This window comes from Gastrolobium bilobum, unplaced genomic scaffold (assembly GCF_033153095.1).
Source record: "Gastrolobium bilobum isolate Gb01-03AN ecotype WA unplaced genomic scaffold, APGP_CSIRO_Gbil_v1 utg4813, whole genome shotgun sequence".
In the NCBI taxonomy this organism is placed as follows: domain Eukaryota; kingdom Viridiplantae; phylum Streptophyta; class Magnoliopsida; order Fabales; family Fabaceae; genus Gastrolobium; species Gastrolobium bilobum.
In genome coordinates, this window is record NW_026899101.1 from 34477 (window position 1) to 55792 (window position 21316).

General features: G+C 40.4%; 1 protein-coding gene and 1 long non-coding RNA gene across 2 annotated transcripts; both read right to left on the reverse strand.

Annotated features, from left to right (window-relative positions):
- Positions 1-785: 785 nt before the first annotated feature.
- On the reverse strand, positions 786-1862 carry LOC133287211 (uncharacterized). The gene has a single exon (XM_061484772.1). The coding sequence runs from the start codon at positions 1860-1862 to the stop codon at positions 786-788; it is 1077 nt and encodes a 358-aa protein (XP_061340756.1).
- A 1062-nt stretch (positions 1863-2924) lies between these two features.
- LOC133287212 (uncharacterized) lies at positions 2925-4362 on the reverse strand. Its single transcript, XR_009748218.1, has 3 exons — positions 4065-4362; positions 3649-3712; positions 2925-3033 (listed from the first exon to the last, which is right to left on the reverse strand). It is a non-coding gene; the product is annotated as an uncharacterized LOC133287212 (long non-coding RNA).
- Positions 4363-21316: the final 16954 nt, after the last annotated feature.

The following is a 21316-nucleotide window of genomic DNA, read 5'->3' on the forward strand; positions in this document are numbered from 1 at the left end:
CTCAGCAGTGGGTACTTATTCTTTACAGTCACCTTGTTCAGCTGACGATAGTCCACACATAGACGTAGACTACCATCTTTTTTCTTTATCAAAATTGTTGGTGCACCCCAGGGGGAAATACTAGGTCTTATGGATTCTTTTGCCAGCAGTTCTTCTATTTGCTTCTTTAACTCTCGGAGTTCCAAAGGGGCCATACGATACGGAGCAATGAAAATAGGTCCAACTCCGGGAATAAGCTCAATGGAAAATTCTACTTCCCGCTGAGGGGGTAATCGAGGAATTTCATCAGGAAACACCTCCTCGAATCCATTCACCACTGGTACATTTTGAATAGGATTTTCAACCGGGGTCTCAGCCTCGACCGACAAAAGATAACCTGCAGCTCCCCGAAGGAGCTCCCTCCTAACCTGTAACAAAGAGATAGCAGCAAAAGACAGAAATTTACCGTCTTTTGGAGGAACAATAATCTTCCCTGCTTGACAGTCCAAGGTGATTTTGTTCTCCGCCAACCAGTCCATACCGATAATCACTTCGAAATTGAAAACCGGTAGCACCACTAAGTTGATTGTATAAATGCTTCCCTCATACTTCAAAAGAACGCCTCTGCAAATTTCTGAGGCTGTGCATGATCCTCCAGTGAGGGTACTAACGTGTAACTCATAGGGCAACGGGGCTGGGGTGATGCCTATTCTCGAAGCTATATGTTTTGCCATAAACGAACCAGATGCTCCAGAATCAAAAAATAGAAGAAATCATACAACCATTAAGAATTATGTTACCTCGAATCAAATTTGGATACTTCTGGGCTTCATTAGCATCAAGGGTGAAGACGCGGCCTTGAGTAGGAGGCTGATTAGAACGAGCTGGGTAGGCATTCTTTGGGCAATCTGCGGCGAAGTGTCCTGACTCTCCGCATCCATAGCATAAATTATTCTTTCGTCTGCATATCCAGTATGGTTCCTCCCACAAGCAGTACAAATAGGAATATTTTGACGTCCAGCTAAAGATGATCCAGTGAAAGTGTTCTTCTTGAAATTTTCAGCGCGAGCCTGCATTTGCGAACCTTTGCCCTTGTTCTGACTGGTGAACTTCTTGAAGAATCTTCCAATCCTGCTTCCTCCTTGCTGTTGCACCGGTTGCCTGCTCAAATTTCTTGCTTCAGTGATAATGTCCTCCGCCTGCCGACTCTGATTAATGATTTCTGGGAGCGTACGAACAGCTGTGGTCAACATTAGCTTTCTGATCTCCGGGTGCAATCCGCTTTCAAATTTTTCCACCTGCCATTCCTCATCGTAGATGTTTCGGTCGAAGTTGGCATATTCCATCAGCTGAGCAAACTTTGCAATATATTCATTGATAGACATGTTCCCTTGCCTCAAAGACAGCAACTCGGTGTGCTTCATTCTTCTCATTGCTTTTGGAAAATACTTGTCCAGAAATACTCTCCTGAATACGGCCCAAGTCAAGTCAATGTTCTGAGCTCGCAGCAGAGCTCTAGCGCCAGTCCACCATGTTAATGCCTCTCCCGTTAGCTGGTACGAGGCATAATCCGGTTTCTGAGCTTCTGGGCATCCCATTCGCTCAAAAATATGCTCCATCATCTGCAGCCACTTCGCTGCAGCTTTGGGATTGTCACCACCTTCAAATACAGGTGGTTGGAAATTACGGAAATCCTTCAGCCTTTGTCTGGCAATTTGTTCTGCATTGTCTTGCAGTGGGGGTTGGTTCGGGTGCTGTTGTTGGTAGTCCCTCCACTCTTGACTCATATTGTGGACGAAAGTGGCCAACCCGCCAACAGTGGTAATTAGATCGTCAGGTGCAGTTCCCGTTCTTCCCTGAGTGGAACCACGAGTACCTGCCATGTCTCTGCACTCACAATAGCACGAAATGAGCTGATCAGACTCACTGCAAGTTATTTATGACAGCAATTCCAAGTAGGCACTCAAGTTCGAATCAGGTAAGCTAGTAGTGCACCCGTCACTATCATTATTTACTTCTAACAGTTCTAAATTTCATAGTTCTAACATTCTAAACAATTCATCATATAGCAAGTAGTAAATATCTAACAGTCCATTGCAATCATTAATCATAAACAGCAAACAATTCAATCAAAAACAATCACCATGAATCAAAACTGCTCTGATACCATTAATGTAACACCCGCTCTTGTACGCGTCCAAGAGGAATGTTATCTGAATACTATTAGAGTGGTTTGTGACATTTTCTTTTACCTATAGTCAATCCGGAATGATAAGAATTGAACTGACGCATAAAAGGACTGAAAACAGCGACCAAAAGTTTTAAAATGTTTGCAAACATCAAGAAGTCCTCTTCTGGAAAACAGTCTGTCTTGTATGATTTTTATAAAATTCTACAGAGCTCTAAAAATCGTTATTCTTCTTCTAAATTAAAGTAGACATCTCAAGCTTTAATTACGTATAAAGTTTGTTTAAAACGGACATATGTAGCCACGGGAAATTAATTTTGAAACTGCCCAACAGTGCAGGATTTTTCAGCGTTTTTCAGAAACGACCATTACTCAAAAATTCGTATAAAATCGCGATGTGGTGCAAATCTGGGTTTTCCTTTTTTGTTCAATAACTAACATCTGTACCTACAAGAATTTACTGTTTCCTGAAAATTTGAAGACCTATAGAACATGATAACTTGGTTAGAAAACAGACGTTCATAAGTGCTAAAAACAGAAAGCGTTTAAAATAATAACGAGCTCTTGTTGAGAGGCATATTGTCATCTATTCCTCCTAGGCTCTCAAAATCTCCAGCAACTTAAACTGAAAACCTCCCCTCAAAATATATAGAACAATAAGTTCAGGTGTTCATCACAACTTTCATCACATAAAGTTCACAATCAAAATAGAAACAGCGAACCAACTAGCTCATCGCGTCACCAAGTAAAGCACATAGGGCAGCAGCTCCACAAGATCGAACAAGGTAATACCACAAACAATAAAATACAGCCATTACATAAGTTATAGATTCATTTATCCCCTTTTTCTACGCTTTTCCTTCCACCTGCATTTTCATAGAAAATGAGCCCCCAAAGGGGTGAGAATAATCCCAGCAATGCGGCAATTCATCCAATAATGCAACAGTATGGGTTTAAACAAAGACTTATCAAAATGTAACACATGGGTTAGATGTTAGTCAAGGTGCGTATATAACGCCAAAATGCATGTCCATAGCACTAGAGTGCACATGCTACAAAATACCAAGGGAGATTCGTGTGGCCCAACAAGGTGAATTCCCAATGGTCCTATGTGCACGGAGCCAAGGTGCTATTGCCGGGTACCTTCGACATGCCTAAATGATGCTTGCTCAAGCAGATGATTATTTTCGAAAATGTTTTCCCAATATGCTTCTCTAACCGTGAGGACCATGATGCATGCAACAAGATAAAATGCCTTTCACACAATTAATTTAAAGAGTCAATGAATGCAGTGCACATGCATGTCAAAACTCATATCCATATTTATAGTCCCATAACTATAATAATCAAAACAGATTGTGCCAACAAGTAAGATCATAGCTTCACAAAGCGCAAAAATTAAATGAAGCACACATGTCACATATAAGTATTTCATTACTTAAATTCCATAGTCACAAGAGGTTAAATCACCAAGCACTTACATTCCTTGAGGTACTTAACCAAATAAACCTCCAAATTAATTTGTTCTCCTTGAGGCTTGGGAACCTATACGTCATACATCAAAACAAAGAAATTAACATTCCATAGACATAAAGGTTGACGGTTTTTAAGTCCCCCTCTAAGCTCTTTTTACTTCAATAGTCTAAAAATCATTTCCTAACTTATACTAGTTCTTCCATCATTTTTATTATGCATGCAAGGGTGTCATCTAAACGCGGCTGTTTAATAAATTTTATAGTTACACGCAAGGCCTTTAAATTTCGTTTTCTTTTAGATAGAAGGCAGAAACATAGCATTTTTAATTTCTACCCTCATGCAACTAGTGACCAAAGAAGCATTCCTACCCTTAGGCCCTCATGAAATCCGAGACATAGGCAAAGAAAGGAAAGAGACTTACTTGTCCTTTGCAAGGTTACACTTGTATACGAAGGGGAGAAAATGGAGAGCTTAAAGAGGTGAGTTTCCAAGAGCGAAAGGGCCGACTTCCAGCTTCTTGATGAAGGGAGAAACCGAGGAAGAGAGTGTTGAAGGTTGCCTCCAATGCTTGAAGGTCTTCTCCGGTTATGTGGCTGGGAATGGTACAAGGTTGATGATGGATTTAAACTTGGAATGATAAGGTATCTTACCTCTCTTGCTAGCGCACAAGAGAGGAGGAGTAGTGAAGTTGTCTAGCTTTTCCTAAATGTCTCCTACAATCAGCGCATGGTGAGGCAATGTAGGGAGCTTTGGCGTTTTTTAAATTGTGAGGGGAGTAGATGGAGTTCACATTTTTCTGATCACAAGAGGAGGGGTCAGCGCAAGGAAGGGAAAAGAAAGGTTAAGTGCATTGCTTTTTCAGATTGCATGCAACTGATTGGGGCAAGAAAATCTGCTCACAAGGCTTACAAGCAATCAGATTTTGGGTAGTGAGGAGTCAGCTTTGGCAGCCATGCCAGCAAGACCATAGGCGCAAGTTGGAGGCAAATTTTAGACCACAAAAGACGTCCATCAATCAGAATTTTTGATGAGACTTAGTATGATTTTTAACTAATTAATTTATGTGGATCAAAGGCCGATTGGGGTTCACTTTTGGGCTGGATTTGCACTGTGTAGAGGGCTGATTATACATTGTTTGGGCCAGATTTTAATGCTTGTTTTCATGACAAGTTTCTAAGGGAATCATGGGCTGAACTTAAAAGATCCATACAAGCTTAGGCTTAAGAGTTTTATTTACAACCACTCCTAATGCTTTCCCAATAAAGTCTCATGGCCGAAGCCCTTTCCTAGTGTCACTTCAATTAACATCTCATGTAGTTTATTAAGTAATACATGGTTATAGCCTTAGTGATTTGCTAACATTACTAGTTATGTTTTATTATCAAGAAGAATTAGCAACCATGACCTAGGAATTTCGCAAAGCCAAACTAGATACCTCACATAGCCACACACATGTATCCTTAATCCCGTTCAAGCAAAAATGCGATTTTTTTTTTTTGGTTGTCACAACTTGGCTGAGAGGTATGGATAAAATATTTCAAGTTATGGGATGTCAGGATCCCCAGAGGTTATCATATTCTGTTTATATGCTCGAGGGAGATGCCCACGAGTGGTGGTATACTACATCACAACCTTTTATTATTTAGGGGGAAGAGATCACATGGGCCTTATTTGAGAGATTATTTCATGATGAATATTTTCCCAGGGATGTTAAAGAAGCTAAGCAGGGCGAATTTGAGAAACTGGTACAGGGTACCATGTTAGTGGATGCTTATGTGGCGAAATTCAATGAGCTAGTAAAATTTGCTAATTATGGGGGGGTGTTGCCGACTCCTGAGTTTCTATCTGCAAAGTTTCAGAGGGGTCTTAATGAGAAAATTGCAAAGAGAATGTCTAATACAGCTGTGAGGAATTTTGCAGATCTTGTGACCCAGTGCAAACGGGTAGAAAGTGTTTATAACCGTTATCCAAAATCTGGTTCTACGAGGACATCTGGTCCTCCAGGTAATAATAACAGGGGTGGTTATCATCAGAATAACAACAGAGGTAGGGGGTTGCAGGTAAGGCAGCCCCAGGGATAGTTCAAAAGAGGTGGGGCACAGAGGAGTGGATTTAATGATAGAAATGCTAATCCTAGATGTGAGAAATGTAAAAGGTTTCATTAAGGGCCTTGTACTGTGGCCCCAAATTCGTGTTTCAAGTGTGGTAAGGTTGGGCATTATGCCAACAACTGTTATAGTAATACCGGGCAGGCTGCGAATCTGCAGGCCTTTCCATCTGCTCCTACGATTGGGTGTGTCTATACTACTAATGCACAACAGACGACAAAGGCACCAAATTTGGTTAAAGGTATAATCTTTATCTCTAATATTGACTTATCTGTCTTATTTGATACGGGAGCTACGCATTCATTCGTGGCGGAATATGTTGCTAAGGGGTTGGGATTAAGAGAATCATGGATGATCCCCCCGATGCGTATTACTACAGCTACAGGAGAGGTTAGTGATTCCTCCTTTATTTGTAAAGAGGTTGGGTTTACCTGCGAAGGCAGGGGTTACACTATTGATTTGATTATCTTGCCCCTGGCCTCTCTTAATTTGATATTGGGCATGGATTGGTTGTCTCAAAACTGCGCAATGATTGATTGTTGCGGCAAGAGGTTAATATTAACTCACGAGAAGCCCTCAGTTACTCCATCTCCCTTTTTATCTATGTGTAAAGCTGTTAAAGCCTTGAAGGCTGGGGATCAGGGTTATATTTTCTTGGGTGGTTTAGTGGGTGGTAAGGAGATTGAAATTTCTACGATTCCGGTGGTTAATGAGTTTGTGGATGTATTCCCTGATGAGATACCGGAATTTCCACCTGAGAGAGAGATTGAATTCTTGATCGAATTGTTGCCTAGTGTGGGGCCTATTTCTTTGGCTCCATACCGGATGTCACCGCTAGAGTTGGCAGAGTTGATGAAACATATAGAGGAGTTGTCTGCAAAGGACTTTATCAGACCTAGTGTGTCTCCGTGGGGGGCACCTGTAATATTTGTGAAAAAGAAGGATGGAACCATGAGATTATGTACTGACTATCGGCAATTGAATAAAGTGACGATTAAGAACAGATACCCATTGCCGCGTATTGATGACTTGTTGGATCAGTTGAGGGGTGCCTGTGTGTTTTCTAAGATTGATCTCCGGTCTGGATACCATCAGATTCGGATTAAACCGGAGGACGTGACTAAAACAACATTCTGTTCTAGATACGGACACTATGAGTATCAGGTGATTCCATTTGGGCTTACAAATGCCCCAGCAGTGTTCATGGATTATATGAATCGTATTTTTAAGCCGTATCTGGACCAGTTTGTAATTGTGTTCATCGACGACATCTTGATTTATTCTAAGAGCAAGGAAGAGCATAGTGAGCATCTGAGGATAGTGTTGCAGGTATTAAAGGATAAAAAGTTGTATGCAAAGCCGTCAAAGTGTGAATTCTGGTATCTGAGGTACAATTTTTGGGTCATCTGATTTCTGAAAGGGGTGTTGCGGTGGATCCAAATAAGATTGATGCTGTTATGGACTGGGAACGACCAAAAACTGTTACGGAGATCCGGAGCTTCCTGGGTCTTGCTGGATATTATCGTAGGTTTATTGAGGGGTTTTCCACAATGGTACTGCCGTTGACCCGATTGACACGAAAGGATACTCCTTTTGTATGGACCCAGGAATGTGAAAGGTGTTTTCTGGACCTGAAAGAGAAATTGACTACTGCTCCTGTGTTGACCCTCCTCGACCTGGAAGGTGAGTTTGAATTATACTGTGATGCTTCTAAGAAAGGTTTGGGGTGTGTGTTGATGCAAGAGAGGAGAGTGGTTGCTTATGCTTCGAGGCAGTTGAAGCCTCATGAAGAAAGTTATCCGACGCACGATTTAGAACTCGCTGCTATTGTGTTTGCCTTAAAGATCTGGAGGCATTTTCTGTATGGGATGAAATTTGCTGTGTTCAGTGATCATAAGAGTCTAAAGTATTTGTTTGATAAGAAGGAGCTAAATATGAGACAAAGCAGATGGGTTGAATTTCTGAAAGATTACGATTTTGAGCTGAAATACCATCCGGGTAAAGCTAATGTGGTAGCAGATGCATTGAGTAGGAAGTCTGTCAGCGTGTCCTAGCTTATGTTGTGGGATAATGAAGTGATTGAATAATTCTGCGATTTGAAATTAGTGGATGTCTTCATTGGTAGTGTGGAAGAATTCAGAGGGTTACAAGTGGAAAATAAATTGTATGAGAAGATTAAAGAAACACAGGTACAAAATGACAGTGTCAAGTACTTGAAAGGGCAAAGTGGAATATCTGTGAATGAACAGGGCTTATTAATGTATCAGGGCAGGATTGTTGTGCCCAAGGAGTTAGCAGATGAGGTGATGGAGGAAGCCCATAAGGGTCAGTATGCTGTACACCTAGGTGCCACAAAAATGTATCAAGACCTAAAAACTAAGTTCTGGTGGCCTGGGATGAAGAAGGATGTAGCTGAGTATGTATCAAGGTGCTTAATTTGTCAGAAAGTTTAAATAAAACATCAGAAACCAGCGGGGTTACTTCAGCCGTTGGATATACCAGAGTGGAAATGGGAGAGCATCTCTATGGATTTTGTTGTTGGTTTGCCTCGGACTCAGGCTGGTCACGATTCAATTTGGGTAATAGTGGACAGGCTTACAAAGTCTGCACATTTTCTGCCAGTGCGAGTGGACTTCTCTACAGAGAAATTAGCAAAGTTATATGTGAAAGAGATTGTAAGGCTCCACGGGATACCGGTTAGCATTGTAAGTGACCGGGACCCGAAATTTACTTCTCGTTTCTGGGGAGCCTTGCAGCAGGCTTTTGGCACTCAGCTTCGGCTGAGCACTGCGTATCACCCGCAAACTGATGGTCAGACTGAGAGGACCATACAGGCACTTGAGGATATGCTGAGAGCTTGCACACTTGAGCAGGGCACTGCTTGGGATAGATATTTATCACTGGTGGAATTTTCTTATAATAACAGTTTTCACTCCAGTCTAGGCATGGCACCGTATGAGGCATTGTATAGACGGAGATGTCGTACTCCTACTTGTTGGACAGAGGTAGGTGATAAAGAGAGATTTGAGCCGGATTTTGTGCAAGAAACTACAGCACAGATCGAAATGATCAGAGAAAAACTTAAACAGGCACAGAATCGGCAGAAAATTTATTATGATAATAGACACAGTCTGCTGGAATTTGAAGAAGGTGATCATGTATTTGTGTGGTTGTCTCCAGTTACAGGTGTTGGACGTGCATTGGGCGTGAGGAAGCTGAGTCTTCGTTTTATTGGGCCATATCAAATAATGAAAAGAGTAGGACCAGTGGCCTATCGGCTTGTCTTGCCCCCACAATTGTCAAATTTGCACGATGTTTTTCATGTATCCCAGTTGCGGCGTTATATTCCGGATGAGTCACATGTGGTGATACCGGACGATATTGAAATCAGAGAGAATTTAAAAGTTCCTATAGGTCCTATTGAGGTCCTAGACCGCAGTGAAAAGAAGCTTAGAAGCAAAGTGATTCCAATGTTAAAGATTCAGTGGGAATGACATACGCCTGAGGAAGCTACTTGGGAGCGGGAGGACGAGATTCTCCGGCTATATCCTGAGTTAGCGGACAGGTATGAATTAATTTTGCGGACAAAATTCTAAAAGGTGGGGTGATTATAACACCTCACAATTTTAAATTAAGTTTTTAAAATATTAAGTGAGTAATTAAGTGAAGAATTAGTGAAAATCCTAAAGATTAGGTCAAAATACAAAGAAAGGGCAAAACAGTAATTAGCCAACATGCAACCCTAGGAAAAAAAAATTGAGTAGAAGGTCTCAGATGATAAAAATAACCCTGGAAATGGATTCAGAATGAAAAATTGAGTGGATAGGAAAGTTTCAGAAAAATCTGTGAATAGTGTTTTTCACGGGTAAAAATACTGCAGTATGATTGCACCGTAAAACGTGCCAGTTGAATTTTGAGCTCTAGGTTTCAAATATGATTTATAAATGGTCCATAGAACTAGGAAATATGATTTCTGATAATATTTGATGAATTTAAGCTAGTTTGGGGAAGCGTGCCAAAGGTGCGCGCAATAGCTTAAAACAGTGTTTTCTCCGAATGACCGGAAAGCTCCGGCTTCATCTGATCAAGTACAATTAAAGGAGAATGATTAATGTTAAAAACTAGAGTTTCTAAATAGGTTGTGAATTTTTGGACGTTTAGTGAAAGTAGGGTGAATTTTACATCGCGTGAGGTGGCATGGGACCCACCCCACTTAAGTCCACTTATCCACTTAAGCCATCCACTATTCATTATCACTTTCATTTTATCTTCTCTCTCCAAAAAATCGATCAGCCCTCCTCTCTTAGGCATCTTAGGGTTTTAATTTTCTTCCTTGCTAAATCAACCATTTCTCAACCAAATTGAGTGATTTTTGTGTTGAAATTTATTGGAAACAACATTCCAAACACATTGGTGGTATCCATTCCCCTTGAAAACCTCTCATTGGTGAGTTATAGATCAAAGTCAGCTGCGAATTTTTGGGGGAAAATGGATGTTCATGGAGCTTTTTGATCTTCTATTGCTTGGTGGAGTCTTGGGGTAGCTTTTAGCCTTTGTTGTGAGTATGTTTCCATCTCATTTACATGGTTTAATTGTGATTGGATTTTTGGAAACCTAAAGCTTGATTTGATGATGTGTTGTGTTAGAGAGCTCAATTGGGAAAAGTTTGTACATGAAAGTGTTTTAGAATAATGTATATTAGTGATAAATGCAATGAAAATTTTTGGTGAAAAATGTTGATTTTAACTTAGGAAAAATTTGAGTACTCATGATGTGAAATTTGGAAAAGGTGTTGTGATGTTAATAATGAGTTGTTGGATGATTATATGATGATATAATGGATTGTGTGAGGGTTGGAGTGATTAAAATTGAGTGGAAATCCTTGGAGTGCCCTAGGTCACAACTTGGCTTTTAAAGAAAAAATTAGGGAATTGATGTTGTTGGAAATTGCTTGAATGATGAATTATGTGTTAAAAGGTAATTAGATGGGTTGTGTGATGGTTGGAAAGTGGAAGAATCAAGGTGAAATAATAAGTTGTGTAATTGACATAAAGTGACCTAGAGTGAACTATTAAGCAAATCGATGCGTAAAAGACGTACAACGTCGAAACGACACTTGAATTAGCCTTATGGCAACCTAAGGAAGCATAATAAAATGAGAAAGAAAATTTAGAAAAATAAATCCTAAAATAACACTACAATGACCGAACCATCATGGTGATGGGGAGGATTTTTGTGCTTTTTCGCGTTTTGACGTAATTTGACGTATAATGACGGCTGCACATGGTTGTATAGGTTGTCGTACGTCGACTTGAATCCCGAATATTGAATCAGTGAATTGCCCTTGGTCCTGAACCAAGTGGATTGAGGTAAGTGATTTAAGCAATACATGTATAATTGTGAATTAGCATGTATTGTCTGAGTTTTGAGCAATTGGGAATGTCCTCTGTGTAGGCATTCTGTGGTGTACTGATGGGACGTAAAACTGTGCCCATCTAAGCCCATTTTGATGGCAAAATACCATCTGTTCCCTCATCTGATGAGCAACTTCAACAGGAAAATCACTTGTTTTACACATTTGTGACAAAAACACAGTGGGGGAACGGATGATGACGTATTCTTTTAAAATATATTAAAAGGGAACGGATTGGGACGCATTTAATACACCTGCTATCGCATTTAATGCTTTTGTACAATTTTGCAAGTGACGTAAGACTGCAGTCGTCCAAAAAGCAAGGCGGTGAACCACTTGAATAGATATAAACGTGAAGAGCAGAGAACCCAGCGTTCTCATTGGTCGAAAAGGAAGCAGTAGTATCAGCAAGGCAGCAACAGTGGAACATTTGAACAAAGGAGAAACAACTACGTTCCGTTCCGCAGAGATGACCAACACATCAACTCCCTGGAAAATTATGTCAAAGAATATGTCACCAGGAACGATGCAGTGGTCAGGAACATTGAATCCCACCTGGGACAAATTGCTGCTTACCTTCAAACCAGAACACCAGGATCACTACCAGGGGACACTAAAGTTCCCTCAACCAATTCTGAATCCAATTGAGAGGTAAGTACCATGTCTAGCTAAAGACATTAAACTAAGCGCTGACTGGGAGGCAACCCAGTAGATACATTTGCTCTCCGACAAAGAGCAAAGTTTTGGGGTGGTTACACGTAACCACAAGACTCCCAAAATGGAGGGAAAGTCTGATGTTCCTCTTCAAATAGTCCAAATAAAGTACGTTACGTTCCAGGAACGTAGTTTTGGGGTGGTCCCTGACCACGCATTCCCAAAATAAAAAAAATAAAATAAAAAACAAAAAAAACACAATATATATAGATATAGATATAATTGTTATTTTCATTTTATAGACTGCTAGTAAATAATAATAGGTAATAGGTTAGACAAAGATATTACTAGATTAAAATTTCAGTATGCATTTTTCTTAGATGTCTTATTTTTTTTATCTTTGTAGTTAGTAGATAGAAAGAGACAAAGGGAACGTTCCCTGGGTTAGGAGATAAAGGTGACTGGGACATCTGTCCCTGCTGAGTCACACAGCCGTATCAAATTTGCACTCATTATAAATCTTGAAAACGCGCGCAGAAAAAACAACCGTCTCCTCAACCATTAAGGCAACTGCACCCCCTCCTCTTTCCCTCTCTCCCACGTCCTGACTCGAACCGTTCCATCTCCCCACACGCAACCCATCGGTGGCTGGACAGTAACTGCTGACCGCTCGTTCTGTAACGTCCCATCCCACTACCCCTTCAACCTCTACGTCTCAGAAACCCTTCATTTTCTCTGACACTGTCTATTTAACCTCAGCTTCTGATTCCTTCAAATTTTACAACTTCCATTCAAACCAGAACCCCTTTATCCCTCCTGCAATTGTGCCCTAAATCCCTTTCTGAACAAAAATGACTAAGCATACATTTGAAGTGACTCTTGTTGCCAGACGAGGAGCGGAGCCAGAGCTTGACGAAGAAATAGCCGTTCTATATCCAGAAAGGAACATTTCCTTACATCAGGACAAGGTGGTTCTGCCTCCATTTGTGAAGGATTCGCTGGTCAAACTTAGGTGGTTGTTCTTCGCCACCGATGACCGCGAGGTGAACTTAGACTGGGTGGCTGAATTCTTATACCAGACGAGGAGATTGAAGAAGGATGCCCCAAATGTGGTCACCGTGAGGGGAAAGCAGGTATCATTTTCCCCTGCTGATGTTCAAGAGGTGCTCCACCTCCCCACTGTCACGAACTGTCCATACCAGCAGTACCTGGACAGTAGGGATGTAAATCCATTCCAGAATAACCTGAAGCTAACAGTGGCCCTAGAAAAACCCGTCTACCACAAAGGGTCCCTATGCAAGGGGAGCATGAGGGACGTGGCCAGACTATGGGCACTGTTTGCCAACTCCAATATAACCCCAACCACTCAGGAAGCCTCTGTAAGCTGGGCACTTCAAGTCTAGATTTACTGCATCATAAAGCACATCCAATTTGATGCAGTAACCCTCATCTATAACAGCTTAAAGAGGGACATCAAGAAGATCAATGTCTTTTTCCCCTGCCTCATCACCAAGCTTTGCAGAAAAGCTGAAGTGAAGGAGCACCGTAACGACATCACAAGGGTGGCATCCATCATTGATGCTAAGACCTGGAACAGTCTTAAAGGCACGTACATTTCCGCCACCCAACCTATCCCCGATGATCTCAGACGCAACCCCACCAGTGATGATGAGGAGGAAACATTTGTGGCTTCATTAAAGAAGACCACCAAAGCTACTCCTTCAAAATCCTCCTCTTCTTCACACGTACCGGCTAGGAGGAAAGTTCCACCTCCTACCAAGGTAAAGAAGGAAGCCCCTGTTGCTACTGATGGCAAACAGGGCAAAAAGAAATCTCCTGTCAAACCTCCCCCACGAAAGGGGGAACGTTCAAGCCAGAGGATAAAGAGGGTCCTCAACAGCAATAGGCCAGAGGGAGCTTCCTCTGCAAAGCCTATCACCCTCTCTGACAAGAAAGAAGGGAGTGATGACAATGAGCCTTTAGCCAAAAGGCTGAAGGTTGGTAGGAAGGCAGCATCAAAACCAGCTGCTAAGGAGACGTCATCCAGCAGCTCAGGCTCTACATTCTCTGACCTTCCATCACCACCACTCGCTCACTCTCCACCGAGACAAGTCACACCACAACCCTCTCCTAGGCAACAACAAGGAGAGGGGCAGAAGGAAAAAGAAGCAGCAACTGCTGCAGATACACCAATGGCTGAGCCAAAGAAGAAAAACAACAGAGGAAAAAGGGTTCTTGTAGAATCTCCTAAAAAGAAAAAAACTACAGGCCCCAGGCAGCTCAATTTGGGGGGCCCTCTGTTGTTTCCTGTCATCCGTCCCTACACAACTGGGGACGAAGCTTTGGCAGAGGAAGAAGGGATGGATGTTCCTCCACTGATGGAGGGACAAGCACAAGCCATGCCCTCCTCATCCAGACCACCAGTGGATGAGCCCAACACCACTCCTGTCCTACCTTCTGCTACAGACAATATTCAGCAGAAAGAGCAACCTGCTTCTGCCCCTACCCCAGCAATTCCCATCTCAGCAAGAAGGAGATCACAAATAGGGATTGCTGAAATCTTCGAGATGCTGGGGGAGAAGATAGAAAAACGGTTGCCAGCCAAGAAGTCTGTACCCCAACCTGACATAACTAATGAATAGCTTAAGGCTCTAAAAGACGGACTGGGCTCTCCTCTGATTTCAACACCTTCCAACAGCAGCAGAAGGAAGAGAGAGAGCAACAACTCAGCACAATCAGGACAACCATCAAGAAGGCCAGTGCAGCATCCTATGAATCAACACTCCAGGCTGTCAAAGGAGAAATTAGACGAGCATCTGACTCCCTCATCCATTCCAACTCCATGAGCAACCACGCAGCAGAACTCCTACTCAGCAAGCTCATCCTCAAAGAAGAAGAAAAACAAAAGAAAACCAAAGAAGCCATCCAGGCCTTTGGAACATATTTAGAAAGAAGGATTCGCGAGTTGGAGAGGCAACTCCTGGATGTTGAGAAACAGCTCATCCACTACCGCACTGGCAGAACAATGGTGATGTCCACCATCAAGTCCCTGGTTGCAACAATCAGCGAGCTACTGAAAGACGCTGAGAAATGGCTCCCTGCAAATGAAGTCCTCAGGTTGAAAGACCTGCTCAGAAGGAGACCATTGACACAAGAAGAAATTGATGAGGCTGCGAAAGCTGAAGCTGCAAAGAGAAATCCTTGGGACAGGAGACCTCCACAATGAAAAGGAGAAACCCTCCTAATTATCCTAGCTTAGTTTTAATTTTCAGTTATGTTTATTTTTGTTGTTTGTTTTCTTTCCGTTCCCTTGTAATTAATCTTTTTTGTAATGAAAAAGACATTTTGATCAAACTGTTTGGTACATACTTACATTTCAGTTATAGTATTAAGACTGTCCAACTCTTTTTGATTAGCTAACATACATGAAACACAAAGTCACTGACTAATCATGCTTGTTCTTTCTCTGAGTATTTGAAATAGAAACAGTACAGGGTATTTAATCCTCAGATTTTTGAAAGAAGTTGATCTGTGTGTACTCAACTGGTAAGGAACGGAAAAATGCCAAACACCTACTTCTGAGAGCGTTCCTGAGGTGTCACCACAATGAAACTTCTCAACTTGCCTTGATGTTGTCAGTACTGCTGAAGGACAATTGAACTCCACTACCAAGGATCAAACAGAATCACACACTCACCATACACCATCTGGTCAATTAGAAAGAACAAGGAACGAACTCAAAAATGAAAAAAAAGGACAGAAGAAAACAAAGAAAGAAAGAAGGGAACAGCCATTCAAAAGAAAAACAAGAAAACTTTCCTCCAAAGGAGGAATAAAAGTTCAAGACAAGGTGTTCCCCTAATTAGAAAAAGTCCAAGTTCAAAGGCACAAAAGCTAAACGTTCCTTTCTCTTACAAAAATCAGACCACACTTCCTCCACAAATTCCATAAACTCATCCATCAAAGATCCTTGGAACGAAAGACAGCTGTACTTCATAGGAACGCAGCAGAAAGGCAAGTTCAGAAGAATCACATCCAGGAATGGACAAAGCAAACACCAACCCTTGAGAGACAGTGAGATGAAAGATCAGCAACCTTCTCTTATCTGGGGACATAATCCTCTTACTGTTCACTATAGAGAGTAGCTCATTTTCTGAAAAGTCATGGTTGCTCACTGGCTCAAGTTTCTTTCTATTATGTTATTCTTTTTGAATTGGCAGACCAATACAATATTTCTGAGTTGTTTGAGGACAACCAACAGTTTAGTTTTGGGGTGTTTGATGGGACGTAAAACCGTGCCCATCTAAGCCCATTTTGATGGCAAAATTCCATCTTTTCCCTCATCTGATGAGCAACTTCAGTAGGAAAATCACTTGTTTTACACATTTGTGACAAAAACACAGTGGGGGAACGGATGATGACGTATTCCTTTAAAATATATTAAAAGGGAACGGATTGGGACACATTTAATACACCTGCTATCGCATTTAATGCTTCTATACAATTTTGCAGGTGACGTAAGACTGCAGTCGTCCAAAAAGCAAGGCGGTGAACCACTTGAATAGATATAAACGTGAAGAGTAGAGAACCCAGCGTTCTCATTGGTCAAAAAGGAAAGCAAGGCATGGGATGACCTGCAAACAGCGGCTAATCATCACCAACCTTGCCCAATTCAGAAAATCTGCACAGCCTCCACACGCCAATGTCACCGTCCCGTCCCCTCAATTCAAGCAAGCAGCTCTAAAGGATTTACCAGTTTTCCATCCTTCTTCCAGCTATAAATAGGACAACCCTCAAACACAAACATCATCGAATCCTGGAGGGTCTGAAGTCCAAAAGGAAGAGATCACTTAGTAGTAGTATTAGTTAGTAGTAGTTTCTTTTTAAGTTGTAGCTGTAGTTAAGGGATAACTCCATCTTCTGTTTCTGTATCAACCATTAAGACTCCTCACGAGCAACTATCCACCTTTCTCCATTTTCTATTTCTTTTTGTAACTGTCTTTTTTAATTAATATAAGTGTTTTTCTCTTCGTCCCACTCGTTATCTCTTGACTGAATCTCGGGTCTATGTGATTTCAGTTAAGAATTATTATGTTTAAACTATCAGCTATGAGCTGAACTATCTGTGGAATGGGTAAACTGTGAAACTCTTAAAGAACTATTTTCAAAACTCTTGACCGAAGCTTTTTGTCTTTCTTTGGTTGAGTGAGCTATATTCATTGTGCGCCAATGGAAATTGGGTACATACTGAGAAAGGATCTTCCATAAGGGAGGGATTTCAGACAGCTCAACCATTGGGGGAAGGTAGATGTCATGGCAAAAACGCTACTGGTCACCTTAGGAAACTAAGTACCTGTTGGAGTCAAGGGAGCCGTAGGAATATGGAAACTTGTGAGCCATCTAGTCCATGAGCCGAGGAATCGAAGTTGGCAGGCAAAGAAACTAGGACAAAGCCAGAAGGTGCTAAGTCCTGAGCAGAGAAAACAGCCCCTTTAAGAGTGAAGCAGCGAATCCGTTCCTTCTGTTAAACTGTTTTAACCACCACCCTGTTGTCTCTTGATTATAGTTATTTCTGTTTTTAGTAGTTTTACTTTTTATTATTTAGTATTTATAAAAAACCCCAATGATTATTATCTCACCTTCTTCTTAGCAGGAAGGATCACATACATAACGAAGCGAGCAACTGTGTGTCACCAGATTGAACCTACTGTTCCTGAGTAACGTTGTCAAGACAGTAGGGAACGTTTGACCAGACAGTTCATTTACTAACTTTTCTTCTTATTTTCATTCTTTATAAACAGTAATAAGACAATAATTGGCACTCTATCCTTGTGGGAACGATAATTTGGGCATTAATACTCCCTTTATTACTTGATGCGTGCACTTGCGCACTTGGGTTGGAATTAAGGAACGAGTCTGTGTTCTGCAAGAACAGAGGAACGTCCCTTACTTAGAACTTATATTTTCCACTATCATCAAACCACCCAACATGTACCAAGTTGAAGGAAAAGCTGTTGCGGAGCTAAGTGAAAGAACAACTAAGGTAACCTCTTGGTACTGGGACTTGTTCCCCTTTTCTGTTCCACCTTGCCAGTTGATGGCAACGGTAGGAAGTGTGTATAAGTAGTGTAGAATAGCATGAGCATGGATGCATTATTACAGTGGGTACTTATGTACCGAGTCTCTGGCCAGTAGATGAGTGTAGCCTTCGGGCAGTTTCAGACTTCCACTGGATAGGTCTCCGAGAGGGAGTTCCAGTTGACCTAGGGTCGTGGTGTGTGATCCGGATAGGAGCACGCTAGGAATGTCTCGGGTGTTATGGATGGAAGGGGTACCTTGGTTGTTGTTCTAGGAACACACCTTGGATGAAACCCATAGGCTTATATATGCCGAGGACGTTGCGTGGTATTGGTAGCTACCAATCCAGCTCGTCGTATTTTGTATCTCTATATTCCCCAGCTTCTCTAAATCCCTTGCTTTATCCCGTTTTAAGTGAAGTTGTTTTATATTAATTATATACATCGAAGTGAACCATTGGGCGGAGTTTTCTCCAGAACCTCTGGGTTACTGAGATATATTCGTATATCTCACCCCGTCTCGGGGCATTTATTTCAGGATGTAGCAGTGGAGCTGGAGCAGCGGGCAAGAGGCCCGCAGAGTGATTAGTGGAGCATTTACTTATTTTGCTTTTTGGTTGGCCGTGTGGCCTAGGCTAGACTTAGGGCATGAACATCTTTATGTATGTAGGCTGAGTTTCATTAGCATATTGTTCATGTCATTTTGCCTAAGTCTAGTAGTTTGTGTTATTCCATTTATGTAGTATTTTGTATTAAGTTGTAATATTGAAAGATTGTAAGTTAAAGTTTAAGTTTTAAGTTATCAATTGTAAAGTAAATATTGTAATTGTACTTGATGCATGACATGATATGATGGAAGGGCCTTAGGCCTATTTTAGGTTTATGATTAATTGTATGATGGGAATATGCATGAAACCAGTGCTAGTGATTGAAATTATTTAACAATGTTAAAGTGAGTTATGTATGTTATAAATGTAAACTGGATTGGGTTGTAAGTGCCCCAAGGCGTTGTTGGTCCTTGTGTGTGCCACCCATTGGATTTACTGGATTATTGTTGATTATTAGGTACATTTGAGGAACTAATAAGCTTATGTAAAATTGGGGATTTTAGGAAAAACAAAGGAAACTCTGGCGAATTTTCTGTAGAATTGGCATATATTAGACAAAATTTGGGAGACCATATCTCGCTCCACAAAGGTCCGATAGGGACGTGCCATACGCCATTTCGAAGCTTGAGATGTCCCCTACATTATGTCAAAATCTTAAAATTTTTGGAGCTGTACGCAAACCTGTGGAAGTCAGTGAACCGACTGCCCTGTTTTTGCCCTGCACTTGGGGCTGAACTGGGCCTGTTTTGGAAATTTTATTCCCGCTACGTTTATCAGTGAAATTAAGCGTATGATATATAAAATCGAAGCTTGATATGTCTAGTTTGTAGTATAAAAATTTGAGAGTAATTGAAAGAGAGGGTTGACAGAAGTAATTCATAGAGTGAGGAAGGTTTTGAGCTGTTTTGGGGTTGGTTGACAGTTTTGTTTGTCCAACTTCAAACGGCGATAACCAGAGCAAACGAACTCCGATTTGAGCGTGTTATAGCTTTTTAGAAAGGGTATTGAATAATGAAAAAAGATAATGTGAAAGGAAGGTTTGAATTGGTAAGATGTGTTCGCAATGAATTGATTACTGAAGCAAGTTATAATAGGTAAAAACGTAAAATGGAGTATTGGCTAAGTGGGTTTATGGGAACCCCTTAGTGGTTTATAATAAGTGAAATGAAGTATAGATTTAGTGTAAATAAGTATTCTGCAAGAGTTTACAGTTACGGTCACAGCATTTAATTATTACGCCTTTTATTGTTTTACGTACTCGCGTAATAATCGGAAAAAATTTATTCGTATTTTTATAAAAGAACTGCTGTGATTGTAACTGCGCTTAATATCATATTAATGTTAACAATACCGGTGTACAACGGGATGTTACAGGAAACTTGTTGCAAGCCATTGAAACAAGCAAGTGTAGTGTAGCAGTACTAAAAACACCAGCCACCGTCCCATGGGTACAGCGGCTTAAGTTTCCTTCCCCGTAAAAAAGGCTCTTCAGCATAGGCAAAGATATTTTAACCTCTTCAAATTAAACATTAATAATAAATCGATGAATTATTGAGAAATATACTTCATATATTTATAAATAATATATAAATAAATTTTGTCAATAAATAATATAATATATAAATTATAAGTAAAAATTGTACTTATAGCCGTTTTACTTTTGGGGACCTCTGGCAACATCTTGCAAGCCACTGAAAAAGCAAGTGGAGCGTAGCAGTCCTAAAAACACCAGCTACTTATCCCATAGGTACAGCGGCTTAAGTTTCTTTCCCGTTAAAAGGGTTCCTCAGCAGAGGCAAAGTTATTATAACCTCTTCAAATTAAACATTAATAATAAATCAATGAATTATTGAAAAATATACTTTATATATTTATAAATAATATATAAATAACTTTGGTCAATAAATAATATAATATATAAACAATATATAAATTATAAGTAAATATTGTACTTATAGCCGTTTTATTTTTGAGAAACCTCTGGCAACAGCTTGCAAGCCACTAAAACAAGCAAGTGTAGCGTAGCAGTCCTAAAAACACCACCTACCTGTCCCATAGGTACAGCGGCTTAAGTTTCTTTCCTCATAAAAAGGGGTCTTCGTTAAAGGCAAAGTTATTATAACCTCTTCAAATTAAACATTAATAATAAATCAATGAATTATTGAAAAATATACTTTATATATTTATAAATAATATATAAATAACTTTGGTCAATAAATAATATAATATATAAACAATATATAAATTATAAGTAAAAATTGTACTTATAGCCATTTTACTTTTGAGGGACCTCTGACAACAGCTTGCAAGCCACTGAAACAAGCAAGTGTAGCGAAGCAGTCCTAAAAACACCAGCTACCTGTTCCATAGGTACAGCGGCTTAAGCTTCTTGTCCCATAAAAAGCGGTCCTCAACAGAGGCAAAGTTATTATAACCACTTCAAATAAACTTAATAATAAATAGATGAATTATTGAAAAATATACTTTATATATTTATAAATATTATATAAATAACTTTGGTGAATAAATAATATAATATATAAATAATATATAAATTATAAGTAAAAATTATACTTACAGCCGTTTTATTTTTGAGGGGCCTCTGGCAACAGCTTACAAGCCACTGAAACAAGCAAGTGCAGCGTAGCAGTCCTAAAAAACCAGCTACCTGTCCCATAGGTACAGCAGCTTAAGTTTCTTTCCCCATAAAAAGGCTTCAGCAGAGGCAAATTTAATATAACCTCTTCAAATTAAACATTAATAATAAATCGATGAATTATTGAAAAATATACTTTATATATTTATAAATAATA